Raw genomic sequence first — 15,679 nt, forward strand, 5'->3', positions numbered from 1 at the left:
TTATATAAAGCATTAATTAAATATATTAGCCTAATAAGTAGAACACTTCTCCCTTACCCTTCTTTCCAGCTTTCCTAATGGACACTTTTTTGCCTCCCCTGATCTAACCTGATAAAAACTAAGCTTTTAACCTACACTGATTTTTGAAACAAAGCTCTGCTTATTGCAAAATTTCTCTAGGGCAAGGACCCACAACTTTCATCAGGTTGTTAAAGGAGATAGTGACAACAGCTTTTAAATAATTTCTTTCAAGACTCCCCTAACCATAACCACTGCAACAGAGAAAGAACAAAACTACCTTGTGCCATTTACTCCCTTCCCTAATCCTATTCAACTTGGCTTCTAACCCAGTGAAAAGTTACAAATACAGGAGGGAAAAAGAGCACCTCCTGTGCTTAACTGTGGAGTCCCCATCCTGTACCGTGCCAATCAGAGTTAGTTCTAGAGTCCTCTTTCTGACTTCAGGATTATAGGACTGCCACTATCCTTGAAGATCCTAGAATAATTTCTGAAGTCCTAGGTATAAAATTTAGAAGCTAAACTCTCTCCTGAGCAGAGTTTCATAACTTTCTTCCTACTTTAATGTGTCAATCCCCAAAGAGCGCCTCATTTTTTTCCCCTTAATTAATAAGATGTTTAGGGACTTCCCCAGTGGTCCAGTGATTAAAGACTCTGTGCTTCCACTGCACAGGGTGTGGGTTCGATCCCTGGTCTGGGAACTAAGATCCCACATGCCTCGAGGTACAGCCAGGAAAAAAGAAAAAAAAAAGATGTTTAGGACTTCCCTGGTGGTGCAGTGGTTAAGAATCCGCCTGCCAATGCAGCAGACATGGATTTGATCCCTGGTCCAGGAAGATCCCACATGCCACAGAGCAAGTAAGCCTGTGCACCACAACTACTGAGCCCACGCTCCGCAACTGACACCCCCCATGAGCTCTAGGGGCCTGCGAGCCACAACTACTGAAGCCCTCGCACCTAGAACCCGTGCTCCGCAGCAAGAGAAGCCAACGCAATGAGAAGCCCGTGCACCACAACGAAGAGTAGCCCCTGCTCGCTGCAACTAGAGAAAGCCGGTGCGCAGCAACAAAGACCCAACACAGCCAAAAAAAAAAGATGTTTAAGAAGCAACATAAAAATCTACAAATAATATCATCATTAATTATTAAGACATGCAAACAATCATCTGTTTGTGGAAAAGGGTGACTCAAGACTAGCAATGAGGTGCTCAGATGGGAGAGGCCTATACCAGCAATGAAATTGGATCTGTGGCCCTAGGAACTGCCCTTAGGTCTAGGTGACTTGTTTCCCCAACTGTCAAGTAAGGACCAATGCCACACACATTTTCCACATTCACAAAGTACTGCTCAATTCTGTTCTTGTTTGAATCATTTTTGTTATTTCTATGTTAATCACTGATTGTCAACAACTGTTAATGCTGAAATCCAATTTTACAAAGTGTAAGGGCTACTGACAGTAATGGCCCATTCTGATATTTTAAAAATTGGTTTTCAGGGCTTCCCTGGTGGCACAGTGGTTGAGAGTCTGCCTGCCCATGCAGGGGGCATGGGTTCGTGCCCCGGTCCGGGAAGAACCCACATGCCGCGGAGCGGCTGGGCCCGTGAGCCATGGCCACTGAGCCTGCGCGTCCGGAGCCTGTGCTCCGCAACGGGAGAGGCCACAGCAGTGAGAGGCCCACGTACTGCAAAAAAAAATAAAAAATAAATAAAAACTGGTTTTCAGATTCTTCACTTCATAGGTGAGTGGCAAATTTGACTTCATTTTACTCCTGGGGAGGAGACACCTTTAATTAAAATGTTAGGTACATGTGGGCTTCCCTGGTGGCGCAGTGGTTGAGAGTCCACCTGCCGATGCAGGGGACACGGGTTCGTGCCCCGGTCCAGGAAGATCCCACATGCCGCGGAGCGGCTGGGCCCGTGAGCCATGGCCGCTGAGCCTGCGCGTCCGGAGCCTGTGCTCCGCAACAGGAGAGGCCACAACAGTGAGAGGCCCGCTTACCGCAAAAAAAAAAAAAAATGTTAGGTACATGTATACATGTCATACACAGAAACCACCTTTATAACATATCAAAAAACATCTACCGAGCACCTGCTGTGTACAGAAACACTGGGGAATTCAGGCATTAGAAAAAACTAACAACAAACCCCATCTCTGTCTCCTGGTTAAATGCATTTTAAAGGGTAGAAGGGGTCCATAAGGAGAAAAACCAGGGCAGCAGTTATGCATGATATGAACCGTATGAACATAAGGCCTCTCTGATCTCCGAATTTCTGACAGCAAGTCCTCTGGTTTCTGACAGTGGTCAGAAATGACTTTCTTCAGGAAGGGCACCTGACCTGGCCCTGGAAAGAAGGGTGGAACTTAGACAAAAGAATGACAACATGGGTGGGGTGGGTGTCCTATACAATGGAGCATGGTGTACAGTGAGCTCAGTGAATAATGGGTAAAAGAGCTTGACTAGAATAATGAAAGGTTCACGTAGAGCAGAGAAAGAGATAAGAGACTGGCAAGCTAACCAAAATATGCGTGACTCTGAATGTCAGGAATTTGGAATCTGTTCACAGGACAATGGTAAGCAATGGAGGAGTTTGGTTTGGTGTGTGTATGTTACAGCTAAAGAGTTGGGTATGAAGATGTGCAAAGTAATGCTTTAAAATAGTTTGGGGGACTTCCGTGGTGGTCCAGTGGTTAAGACTTTGCCATCCAATGCAGGGGGTGCAGGTTCGATCCCTGGTCGGGGAGCTAGGATCCCACATGCCGCAGGGCCAAAAAACCAAAACATAAAACAGAAGCAACATTGTAACAAATTCAATAAAGACTTTAAAAATGGTCCACATCATAAAATAGTTTGGGAGCAAGGTATACAAAGGCTACAATGCAAGGAAGACACTGAAGGGGAGCTAAGGATGAAATAGTGAGATGAAACAGTCCATACATCCAAACTATTCAAACTATTGAATAGTTTCAATATTTTCATCCTTGAAATAGTCCAAGGATGAAACAGTGAGATTAAACTAAAGTGGGTGTAGGAGCAACATGAGAAAGCAGTAACCAATGCATGAATGACTCCATAGTTCTTCAGTTCTAAAATTCATATTTAACATTTCTGAATCAGTATGCATTTACTAATCAGTATGTACATATAACACAGTGATGTAGGTATAACTATTATGTCATTTTACAAAGAACCAGAGGCAAAGAACCAGAACTTGCCTAAAGTTAGGTAGCTGGTGAAAGACAGAAGTGAATCCTCCACAGCTTAACTCAAGCTCTTAACCACTACCTTATTTGTCCCTACTCATAACCAGTCTATCATCTTTCCCTTACGTGAATGATACCAATCTTCTGGGTCTAGGAAGACTGAAAATACGATGAAAAATATATACAATGGAATAATACTCAGCCATTTTAAAAAAATGAAATTTTGCCATCTGAACAACATGGATGGACCTGGAGGGTATTATGCTTAGTAAAACAACTCAGAAAAGACAAATACGGTATGATATCACATATATATGGAGTCTAAAAAATAAAACAAAGGAATGAACATAACAACAAAAAAGAAACAGACTCAGAGATATAGAGAACAAACTAGTGGTTACCAGTGGGGAGAGGGCAAGGGGGATGGGAAATAGAGGTAAGGGGATTAAAAGGGACAAAGTATTATGTATAAAGTAAATAAGCTACAAGGATATGCTGTACAGCAAAGGGAACATCGCTAATATTTTACAGTAAATTTTTGTTTTATATATAAATTTATTTATTTATTTTTGGCTGCATTGGGTCTTCATTGCTGTGCGCGGGCTTTCTCTAGTTGTAGTGAGCGGGGGCTTCTCTCGTTGCAGAGCACAGGCTCTAGGTGTGCGGGCTTCAACAGTTGTGGCACACGGGCTCAGTAGTTGTGGCTTGCAGGCTCTAGAGCACAGGCTCAGTAGTTGTGGCACACGGGCTTAGTTGCTCCATGGTCTGTGGGATCTTCTCAGACCAGGGATCGAACCTATGTCCCCTGCACTGGCAGGCAGACTCTTAACCACTGTGCCACCAGGAAAGTCCTACAGCAACTTTAGATGGAGTATAATCTACAAAAATTTTGAATCACTATGTTGTACACCTGAAACTAATATAATATTGAAAATCAATTATAACTCAATAAAAATAAGTTTTTTTTTCTTTCAAGTTTTAGGTCTCATAGCACTTCACATATAGAGTAAAACCTGCTCAAGAGCCAACTCCCAGGCCCTCCAGGGAGCCAGAGACCTTTTAACACACTGTTTACAAAAATCAAGCACCTTGACAGGCTTCACTGTGAGCTGGCACATAATTTCCTTTCACCAAAATAATGCATGTTCAGCTATTGCTAAAGTTAATTCTTGTCCCTTTCTCTCTTAATCCTCCATTTCTTTTTTTTTTTTAATTTTATATTGGAGTATGGTTGATTAACAATGTTGTGTTAGTTTCGGGTGTACAGCAAAGTGATTCAGTTATACATATAGTACAAGTATCTATTCTTCAAATTCTTTTTCCATTTAGGTTATTACAGAGTATTGAGCAGAGTTCCCTGTGCTATACAGTAGATCTTTGTTGGTTATCTATATTAAATACAGCAGTGTGTACATGTCAATCCCAAACTCCCTTTCTCTAACCCTACTTGGCATAACCTTTCATTTTCATTTGGCAATCCCAATACCCAAACTCACATCACCTAATATAAAAGGGAAAAAAAAGGAGGCAGGATTTCCAACTGAAAATATATCAAGAGAGTTAACATCCTTAACTGCCTTCCTCCTCTGCCTAGCCAGAAAAGTAAGATAATTATTTAGTATAGTTATGAGGGGAAGGGGAGTATAATATTAACTATTCAAAGTTATTTACCAATTGTTTGAAATGGGAATAAACAGCATGAGAAACGAGGTAGATTTCAGGTCTTACCTTAAAATACACCAAATTCCCTATTTCTACTGTGGGGGGAAAAAGTATCAGGAAATGTTTAGAGGAGAAAATAAATTTTCTTGAAAGTAAGTTATTATCACACCATCTAAACCAACTCACCCTTAGCTAGCTTAATATAGAACAGAAATTACAACAGATATTTAAACATCAGTGTAACATTTATTCTTCCTGTGGTTACAGGAAAATTATTTTTATGAGTCTGTATAAGAAAGACATATGCATTCTGTCTCACATTAGAGTTTTATGTATCATACATGCACAAATTTAAATTCACCTCCTCTGGGATTACAATGTTCTCCAATGACAGACAACATGGTTGGTTACAGTATATGAACATAATCAAGGTTTTCCAAAAACAGTCATCAGCCAAACACTGTTAATGTTTCTGTCCAATGATGAGACATTAACCATGTACTTCAATTTGACAAAGGCCCAAAAAAAGTCATCAGCCAGACACTGTTAATGTTTCTGTCCAATGATGAGACATTAACCATGTATTTCAATTTGACAAAGGCTAAGTTTATCAGTTAGCCTTATTCCCTTTCTACAGGGGTGAAGATAGTCTAGTGGTTAAGAAAACCAGCTGGAATCAGGCATGGATTTGAATCTGGTTCTCTTACACAGATATGTTATCTTAGGCAAGTTTATCTAATCACTTTGAACCTGTTTCCTCTATTGTAAAATCCCTACCTGTTAGGTTGATATGAAGATTAATATTAATAAGAGTTAACATTTATCAAGTGTTTATTGAGTAAATGGCACTGTTCTAAGTACCTTACATAAATGCTACTTTTAAATCACTCTATGAGGCAGCAGTATTATTCTCCTCACTTTACAGATGAGGAAGCTAAGGCACTGAGAGAATTAGGTGGGCCCAAATACATAAAGCTATTAAGTGGAGAAGCAGGGCTCAAACTCACTTGAACCCTACCTCTTAACTCCTATCAACATGCTAACTTAATGTATCAATATTTAAATACGTCTGCACAGTGCTTGACCCACAGGAAGCATTCAATAAAAATTAGTTATTGTGATCATTAAAAACTAGAGCCTCAGGACTTTCCTGGTCGCACAGTGGTTGAGAATCTGCCTGCCAACGCAGGGAACACAGGTTCGAGCCCTGGTCCGGGAAGATCCCACATGCCGCAGAGCAACCAAGACCGTGTGCCACAACTACTGACCCTGCGTGCTCAACTACTGAGCACATGTGCTGCAACTACTGAAGCCCACCCGCCTAGAGCCCGTGCTCCACAACGAGAAGCCACCAGAATGAGAAGCCCATAGAGGGCAACGAAGAGTAGCCCCTGCTCGCCGCAACAAGAGAAAGCCCGTGCACAGCAACGAAAACCCAACGCAGCCAAACAAATACATTAACTAATGAATCAATTAAAAAAAAAACTACAAAAAAAACCTAGAGCCTCACATACGTCTCTACATATTGGTTGCCCCAGTTATTACCCTGTTAAGAGTCAGTAAAGACGGGACAGACTCAGATAGCAAGGTGAAGAGGAAGAATGGCTTTCAGAAATAATTTTAGTAATTAAACGGTTTTGTAAGTGTAACTTCAGCAAGTTATCAAAAAAATAATGGGAAAGCAGTTTTAACAATAAAGTCCATAGGGAAAAGCACACACACACAAAAAACCCTCAAGTAATGATAATGAACAAAGTGAGGACTAGAAAACGAGTAAAAAAAAAACAGGCAGAAACACCACTCCTGCCTGCTTCAGTGCCCTCGTGTACTCAAAAATGAATCAGAGCTTTTTCAAAGCCTGAAGAAACTCTAGCAACATTAGAAGTGCTATGTCTTAGACAGTCACCTTACTGCAGAGGGACCCAAACCTGGATACAAGCACATAAAACAAGTGGCTCAGGTCCCAACAGTTGCCACACTGTGTTTGTAAACTGCCCTGGATCCTTATGGAAAAGAAGACTGTAATTTCATTCTGCAAACATGAAATTAACGCCCACAGAGGGTAAGTGACAGCATAAGGTCAAGCAACTAGTATCACAACTAGGACAAAAACACAGATTTTCCTGAGCCATGTTCAATAAATTTTCTTTCCACTAAGCATTAATTAAGATAGTGTAGTGAGACATTTCTTAAAAAGTACCCTACCCCAACTAATTGTTAGCAGCAGGATGACTTGGTAACCAATTTTAATTAAAATTTTTTTCCTGAAGAAAATGATCATTCTTGTTTATCACTGTATTCTCCCTGTGCCTATATTACTTCATTGCACTAATAACATTTGTTGAATAAACTAAGCCCCAAGCCATCACCCTCACTGTAACCTTAGAAGTTACAATAAAGCCCCAAATCATTAAATGAACTTCATTTATCCTTAGGACCACTCTCTATAAAATGTCTAGCTCACAAGGCCTATTTTTATTTCATAGCCTATTATACAAAACCTTCACTATAATCTGAAAAGTCTATTATATGCAATTATAACTATATAAAATTTAAAATTCAAGGACCAGCATAAGGGCAATTCCCCACACTTAAGAAAACAACTCAAAAATTTCTAGCTTTTTGCTGAATGAATCCTTCTCTGCTCCTATGCAGTTTTAGTAACTTAACTCTGTGTTAAGGCTACTTGGTATTAACAGTCCCCTACAAGAAGCTTGAAAAGCCAAATGAACTTCACCACCTCTATCAAAAAACAAACAGCACCAAGAACTATTGTTCAGTCTTCACTGCCTATGTCTCTTACTCATACAACTTAATTTTTCTCCTATGACAACTAAGGAAACTGGGTAGATTCAGAGGGAGCAGATCCTGGCCTATTAATGAGTAGTGAAAAGAGCCACAGGGAAATTTCCCATTACAAAAATATAAGCACACATACATCTAACCATCAATGGAAAGCCACCCTGTGCTTTCAAGTACCACTTCCAACAATATTCTACAATCAATAAAAGGCCAAATAAAGCAGCAATGGAGAACAGTGAGACTAAAGTTACATGTTAAGATTTTGGGAATGAAGATTGCTAATTCAACCACAACAACTGTTATGTCTGACAAACCAAACCTCCCACTCACCTTCTCCCTTCAACACATACACACACACACACACACACACACACACACACACACACAAGATAGTACTCACATTACGAAAGTATTTGTCCAAATTGGTCTTGTTTTAGCAAGGAGGAAACATGTCTGTGAAATATCTGGTGGGCCAGGAATCATGTGATGTTAAATGGCAAGCAGAGAAACCACCACATAAATTATTTATCAGGAAAGCTGCCATCCTGCCACCAGCCTCCATGTTTCTGTTTTACAGAAACACTAACTGAGAAACATATATTCAACTTTTTTTCTACACCTACCTTTTTTTTTTTCAGTAATATGACAAATAGCCAAAAGTTTATTGGGACATAGGATTGAAGAAAGAGATAAATATCTAAGTCATTATTTTAACAGTTTCCAGCTGTTAAAACAACGTTGTTGTCTTTCATCACAACTGTTGTCTTTCATCACAACTTTCAAGAATCCCACAAAATTCATTTAGCTTCATTATTCCTTAACTGTTTTACAGTAAAAGAGCAGTTTGCACCATGTTCATGGAAATATCCAGGCAGAACAGCTCTGTCCTCTGCAACTAAGTACATTATGTCCTTCCTGAGACTGCTTCTACTATTTATACCTAATCATGGGTTGTGGCTCACTGGCCCAAAGACCAGCATCCTAGGACTCCTAAACGACTGTCATTTCTCTAATGTATACACAGATCTTCCTTGACTTACACTGGGGTTACTGCCCGATAAACCCATCATAAGTTTAAAGTATTGTAAATCAGAACTGCATTTAATACACCTAACCCACTGAACATTATAGCTTAGGCTAGCCTACCTTAAATATGCTCAGAACACTCACATTAGCCTACACTTGGGTAAAAATCATCTAACAAAAGCTTATTTTATAATAAAGTGTTAAATATCTCATGTAATTGATTGAATACTGTACTGAAAGTGAAAACAGAAAGGTTGTATGGGCACAGAACGGTTCTTTACCCTACTGACCCTGTGGCTGACTGGGAGCTGCAGCGTGCTGCCCAGTGTTACAAGAGTAAGATACCCAGGAAAAGATCAAAATTTGAAATACTGTTCCTACTGAATGCGTATCACTTTCATATCATCTTAAAACTGAACCACCTTAAGTCGGGGACTGTCTGTAGTTGGGGCTTCAGCAGTGCTCTGGAGTTTTATAGCTAATCTTAGTTTTCCAGGAAAATTAGTAAAGTCATAATTGGGAAGAGGGGTGATAAGTAAACAATCTTCATAGAGCTCCTTGCTCCTTCTCTTAAACAGCTCAAGTCAGGAGTTGTTTATAGTCATTTTAAAATACAAAGGAAAACAGTGATTGGGCACTCTTGTCTAACATAAACCCATCCTTGCACCCTAGGCAACCTACTTCTAAAACACAACGTGTGGACTATGCCCTACACTATGCCTATCATGATTAATTTGAAGTAAAACGAACAAGTTACCTTAATTTAAAAGTTCATTATTTACCTGGCTAGATTTTAAATTACTGATGCCACCGTCCCATTCTCAGGAGCGGAGACTGACATCCTTTCTAATGTCATCAGGGAAACAAGGCATGTGTAGAAAAGGCCTATGTCTGGATTAGGACAAATCAAGTTTGAATCTCTGAGTTTAGTCACTGCTCAGCAGTTTAAAATTGGCCAAATCTCAACTTCTGCTTCAGTAAAATATGTATAAAATGCCACTTGTCTCAGAAGATAGAGTGGAGGATGAAAGGGGATAGGTAATGTGAAGCGCCCCAATACCTAAGTAGTGCCAATATTTACACTGCCTTGAAGCAACACTTTCTGGAAGCCTCCTTTATAAGTGCCAAACACATTTTAGGTACTTTTTCATGTCTTAAGTCTTCGGAAATGCTTTAAGCATTTTCCCCATTTCTCTGTTTTAAAGAGGTTAAATAACTAAACAGGTCACAGAAGTGATGAGTACTAATTCAAGCCCAGGTTTTCCTGACTCCAAACAGAGTACGCTCTGTCTACTGTGTGCCTTACATGGCTGCTTTTGAAAACACATGCTTCTCTCAGTGGTTTCAACTGGAAAAGTTAGAATTGAGCAGTTTTGTAAACATCATAAATTCCAAAGTGAACAATGATTTTTAGATTTTAATCAAGCCTACCGTCATGGTTAAGGTTTACTATCTAAAGGACCACAATCATTTCAATAGTGGTCCTTATACTGAAACCATTATTTACAAAATCCACGTCATCAAAGGTAAACCATGGTATGGCTTGTGATATGATACTCAGCTTTAACCAACAACCAAGGCTACTGCTGAAACCATTCCAAGAGGCCTTGGTGGCACTCGATTCATTCAGGGATTTAGTGCTTGCTATATAAATAGCACTACTTACAGTAAATCCTTGTAAAAGTCCAAGACAAGCCTACCATGTAATAAATTTCACATTTCATTTGCACTCAAGATTAAAGCCCTAAGTAGTACACAATCTCAATTCTTATGTCATATAAAAATAATTTCATTAATATTGTATAAATTGTACCACCTCACAAACTAGTCAACTGACCAAATTTGTAAACCATTAATAAAAACTTCTGGCAGAAAACTTAAGGTTTAATTCTTCAATACTCCACAAGACAGATATAGGACTACTTCTTATAACCCCATATTAAATCATAAATATATTCCAAAAATTAAATTCCAATAGAGGTTATGTCCTAAGCTTACAAAGCAGATAATTTATAATTGTGGTTTTAAGGCTCTTTTTGAAGAACACCTTTAAGCCTTTCCCTCCAAAACTGTGACTATGCCTATGCATATACAGACACCTATGCATTCTACTTAAGGTACTCCATTAAAGTCCATCTATAGCTCCCCTCAATTTATAGGAAATTCACCAACCCCAGATAACAACTCCTTATTTAGGAAGTTATGTACAGTATTTACAGTTTTAAGAGATTTTTCTCCTTGTTTTTAAACAGTATGGTCCTTGAGGAATTTACATTTATCAGCTCAAAATTTTTATTTACTCACAACTTTACATTAAAATGACACTTCTAAATCTTTTAAATTCCTGCAACACTAAAAAACAACAACAACAACAAAAACTGGTGTCCTTTGTCCACTATTATTAAGAGTGCTCACAAGATGTGTGGCCCTGAACTAGGGGTGGCAAAGAAGAGAATTCCATGATACTGTCAAGGCTGGTGACCTTGAGAAGTTTACAGTCTCGTTGTACAGTCTGTTCTATTAAAAAAAAAAACCCTCCTTCCACAATTTACTGACTATTTTGCACAAATAGGTGTGGTCTCTAAACTGAAACCTTTAAATGGATAGGAAAAGGAAGACTGTAGAAAAAAGAACCGGAAAACAGATTCAGAGGAATTAAAGGAAAGACATGACCAAAGGATCAAATTTTCCAGCAACACATACCTAAGAATATGTTTGATTTACCACATATACCTAGTTTTTAAAAACCTATAACCAATTCCACAAGAATTGTGGAACTGGGAATTAAAAAAAAAAAAAGATTTAGACATAATTACTAACTCAATAGAATCGATAAAATGACACAACTTATACAACGATTTTACCAAAAAAAATGGTACTGCGAACTATTAAGACAGCAAAAAATTTAAGCAGATGGGGAAGAAAACAATATATGGCAGTTATGCCATACACTCCCACTGTCACACCCATGGCAGACATCACTAATTAATCATGCAATCCTTTCCCCCTACTGAGCTTAATTTCTTCCAAAATAACCTTCCAGTAGAAATAAGGGTGGGCATTATAACTGAACCTATTTGTTGTCCTTGATAGCTATTTTTTAAATACTGTTCAACTAAGCGAAGAACCAAAAATTTATGTATTTAATGTTCAATGAACAGACTTCATTTAGAGTTTTTCCCAAAACAAAATACTCTTTAAAAGTTTAAATTTTCTCTGTTGAAGAGAATAAAACATTATGGTCAATATAACCTTAATTAGGAAAAATACTCTTTTTCAAAAAAGTACATGAGTTCTAGAAAACTGTAATAAACTATATTTTTCAGCAGCCTTCATTTTTGACCCAGTTTGAATGAAATAACCAGAAATAATTATTTTTTCTGAGTATCAGTAAAGTTAAAAGCAGACATACCTACATCATTCAGGGTTTAAAACATAGAAAGTTTTAAAAAAAGGATAATATATACCTGTAAAATGAATAAGCGAAAGAAGCACTAACTTTGTTCTTGCAGTTTAAAAGAAATACCGGTCACTATGAAAACTCTAAAGAGAATGTGACCATTTTAAGATTTGTCACTTCCTTCCAGAAAGGATTTAAGGTAGAACACAGACTCCAGAAATGAGATGATAAAAAGGGAAATAAAAACAGATTCCTGGAACTACAGGATCATACTATGATGGGTGATGTTTAGCATAAAGTAAACTAACAGAAGTCAAAACCTGGATTCACTCTAAGTTTTAAGAGAGCACCGTGGGATAAGCAATAAAGTATTATTTCCTAAATCCTTAAGTCTAGCAAAGACTTCATAATATTCTATGAAGAAACCAGAAGGCTCCAGCTTCCTAGCACTAATAGGATTCAAGTAGTACAGAAACATAGGCAAGGCTGACAGATGACAACACAGTGTCAGCAATATAAACACGATAAAAGGGGGCATTTCCCCACCCCAACTCCAACCTCAATTGATACTAATACTAAAAATAATAAATTGCTTTGAGAACGAGAGTACTTCTTTAGTAGTTTTTTCAGCAGAAGCTGATAAGTACACATGACCTCAAATTATACGTATCTTTTCCTCATCGTAGAGCTCCCTGCGTATAACCATTCAGACCTTTTCCCATTGTTTCCTGTTATTTTAAAGATTCGTTTGAAAAAGTGTTTGCACTACTTTTACTTCTCAAGTCCAAAAGCATAATAAACATTCCTGCCCAGGGCCTTTTTTCTCCCTAAAACAAGAGTGAAACATGAGCTCTCTTTAAAGACTTGCTATATTCCTAGAGTGTGTATAAAACCTTTCAAAGTCCATTTGCATCCAATTGTCAGTAGGGGCTTTTTCATTTGGACAGGCCACTCATCTGGAGGAAAATGATTTGTAAATTTGCCTAAGTTGCCAAATCACACATGGAGACAAAAAACTGACCGTTTTTGCTCCATAAGACAAACCATTTTGAATAAATGAACATGACGCCAGGAAACTAAGGTTAATAATCTGGGTAATTATTGCTGGAAACAACTTCAGGGACAAAGAGAAACACTCATTTAGCTTATACTTATGGGACAGCTTTCTGCTAAATGGCTTTAATCTTATTACCAGTACTTAGTAGCAAACAGAGCACTTTATAGAAGCTATGTGATAAGTGGGAGGCAGAACTCTAAAGACTTATCAAAGTTCCTTCACAGAGCAAACTAAGGAAAGCCACGGTTTTCCCCACTATTGAAAGGAATAAAGGGGGAGATAGGTCAAGAGCCATTCCTTTTCCCTTGTTTAGCTAGAAACACAAGCGCCCCAAATGCGCACAACCTAGACCGAGGCTCCAGCCTCCGGCAGTGAGGAGGAACCAAAAGCAATGAGTGGAGCCCAGACTACGTTCTTACCTCCTGGATGCGCTTCCTGGCCCGCTGAAGCACTTCTTCGTAGCCCTTCTGCCGCAGCTCGCTAAGGCTTTCGTAATACTCCTCCGGGTCATCGGTCTCGGTGAAGAGTACCTGGGAGAGGATCTTCCAGCCACAGGTGTCCAGGCCGTGACCCAGGTAAACCTGTAGCTGGTAACACAGCGTGTCTATCTCCTGCTCGGTCATCTCCGGGGCGCCCCCGAACAGCACCGTCCACATGCCCGAGGGCTCCTCGGGGAACACAGGCAGGCACGGCTCCAGCTGCGAGTTCACGGAGCACAGCTGCTGGTGCACAGCGCGCAGATCCTGGAAGGAGAAGAGCCCGGCCCAGCTGCACTCCTCGGCCGGGGACTCCAGCTCGGCGGCGGGCTGCGGCTGCTCAGCGTCCGAGAGCGCCAGCGCCGCCGGGTCCGCCTCGTCCTCCCTCACCATTTCCAGCACCTCGATCTCCTCGGTGACCGTCCCGCAGGCGCTCACTACCCGCACCGACGACACCGGCGCCTCCTTGGGCGCCGGCGGGGCTGCCGCAGCCGCAGCCCCCGCCACATCCCTGCCTCCAGATGTCCTCCGGACCGGGCTGGAGTTGGCCCGCACTAGGCTCCGGAGAGGGCTCTCCGCCCCTTTGCCGGCCGAACTCCGCAACAGTGGGTCCTCCCGAAGGCTGCACGCACTCCGCGGAGAGCCTCCCTCCGCCCAGGCCGGGCGCCTCCGGGACCCGGGGCTCCTGCCCACAGTCGCGGAGGCAGTGGTCTCGGGGCGACCCTTGCCCGCCGGGCTGCCCGGCCCCCGGGTCCCGTCGGACGCGGGTGCACCAGGCTCAGCGCCCCCTCGCGCCCCTGCCTGCTCCCGGGTGCCGCTTCTCTGCCTCTGGGCCGTCCGGTTGTGGCAGGTTATGGCAAACTTGCCCTCAATCTCGTTCCAGGCTACGATGAAGACGAACTTGTGCTTCTCGCGCTCGTCGAACACATGGGGCCGCACGGCCACCCAGTCCGACTCGAGCGTCTCCTCGAGCGCGAACGACATGGTGGCTCCGGCGCCAGGCCGCGGGGAAGGCGCCGCCGGCCCTGCCCGCCCGAGGACTCACCGGCTGACTGCACCGCGCCCCCAGCTCACCCTCGCCGGGAGCCTTCAGCCATCTTAGCGCGCCGGCCGGCTCTCCCCGCTCGCTCGCCAGTCTCTTCGCACTCGCACCCACCGCGCTCCTTTGTGGTGCGGCTCGCGGGAAAGACAATACGCGTCGCAGGAGCAGGTAGTTCACATGGTCACGTGCGGCCGGATCTGTTTACAAGCCCTGCGCTGCGGCAGCGCCTCGCGCCCGCCCGGGCCGCCCCCCGAGCGAGGCCGCGGTGCTGCGTCTGCTGCGCTCCGGAGGTGAGGCGCGGGTTGCCTAGCGCCGCGCAGGCGGGTAGGTGGTCGGGACCGGCGGCTTGCGAGCCTCCGCCGCTCGCCCGGGCCGATCTCCCCGCCCCTCCTCTTCTTCCCGACCCACAGGAGCCGGCGTGACGGAGGGACGCGTCTCCTAAACTCTGCGCCTCAGTATCGCCACAATGTTGCCATTCGGCCGCTGACGTCGCGGCTCCACGAGGGACGTAAACACGGGCACGTGCCGCACGCTGGTGACGCGGCGGCGGAGGCGCGCACAGCCCGCTCGCGCGCGTCGGCCCCGCCTCTCTGCGTCTCCCGCCCCCGCCCGCTCGCGGCCGCGCGCCTGAGTCTTCTCTTCCTCCGACTCAGCCTCCTACTCCGGCGCTCTGGAGCTGGTGATCCGCACGCAGAGAGAGGCAGGTGTACCCTGCGGGACAGGTGGCCTCCGAACCCAGGAAAAGAGGAACGAATGTGGAGGAGCTGAGAATTTTTGAACTCCAGTCATTCAAAGGGACTCTCAGGTGTAAATTTTCCTCCATTCATCCAGAGGGGTAACTCCTATATTCAGAAAGTAGTCCGTAACGTTATGTGAACTATGTGCTAAACTTTATTGGGATCCCCTAGACTATTGGGTTCTCTCCTAGCACCCTTGCGATACAGTTTAAGATATGAAAGGAAGGTGTCTGAAGACAACCCAGTAGAACTCCAAAA

The 15,679-nt window shown here is 42.5% G+C and overlaps 1 protein-coding gene across 2 annotated transcripts in view; it reads right to left on the bottom strand.

The window, feature by feature from the left end:
- JMY (junction mediating and regulatory protein, p53 cofactor) overlaps window positions 1–15,416 on the bottom strand; it is a 73,931-nt gene extending 58,515 nt beyond the window's left edge. Inside the window, exon 1 of one of the 2 annotated variants that reach the window (XM_033430086.2) lies at window positions 13,586–15,416. In XM_033430086.2, the coding sequence (XP_033285977.1) occupies window positions 13,586–14,626 (1,041 nt within the window). In that variant the 5' untranslated portion in view covers window positions 14,627–15,416. The remainder of the gene's footprint in view (window positions 1–13,585) is intronic. The other variant, XM_004270842.3, reaches the window with a different exon arrangement.
- Window positions 15,417–15,679: the final 263 nt, after the last annotated feature.

Source organism: Orcinus orca, chromosome 3 (assembly GCF_937001465.1).
Source record: "Orcinus orca chromosome 3, mOrcOrc1.1, whole genome shotgun sequence".
Classification (NCBI taxonomy): domain Eukaryota; kingdom Metazoa; phylum Chordata; class Mammalia; order Artiodactyla; family Delphinidae; genus Orcinus; species Orcinus orca.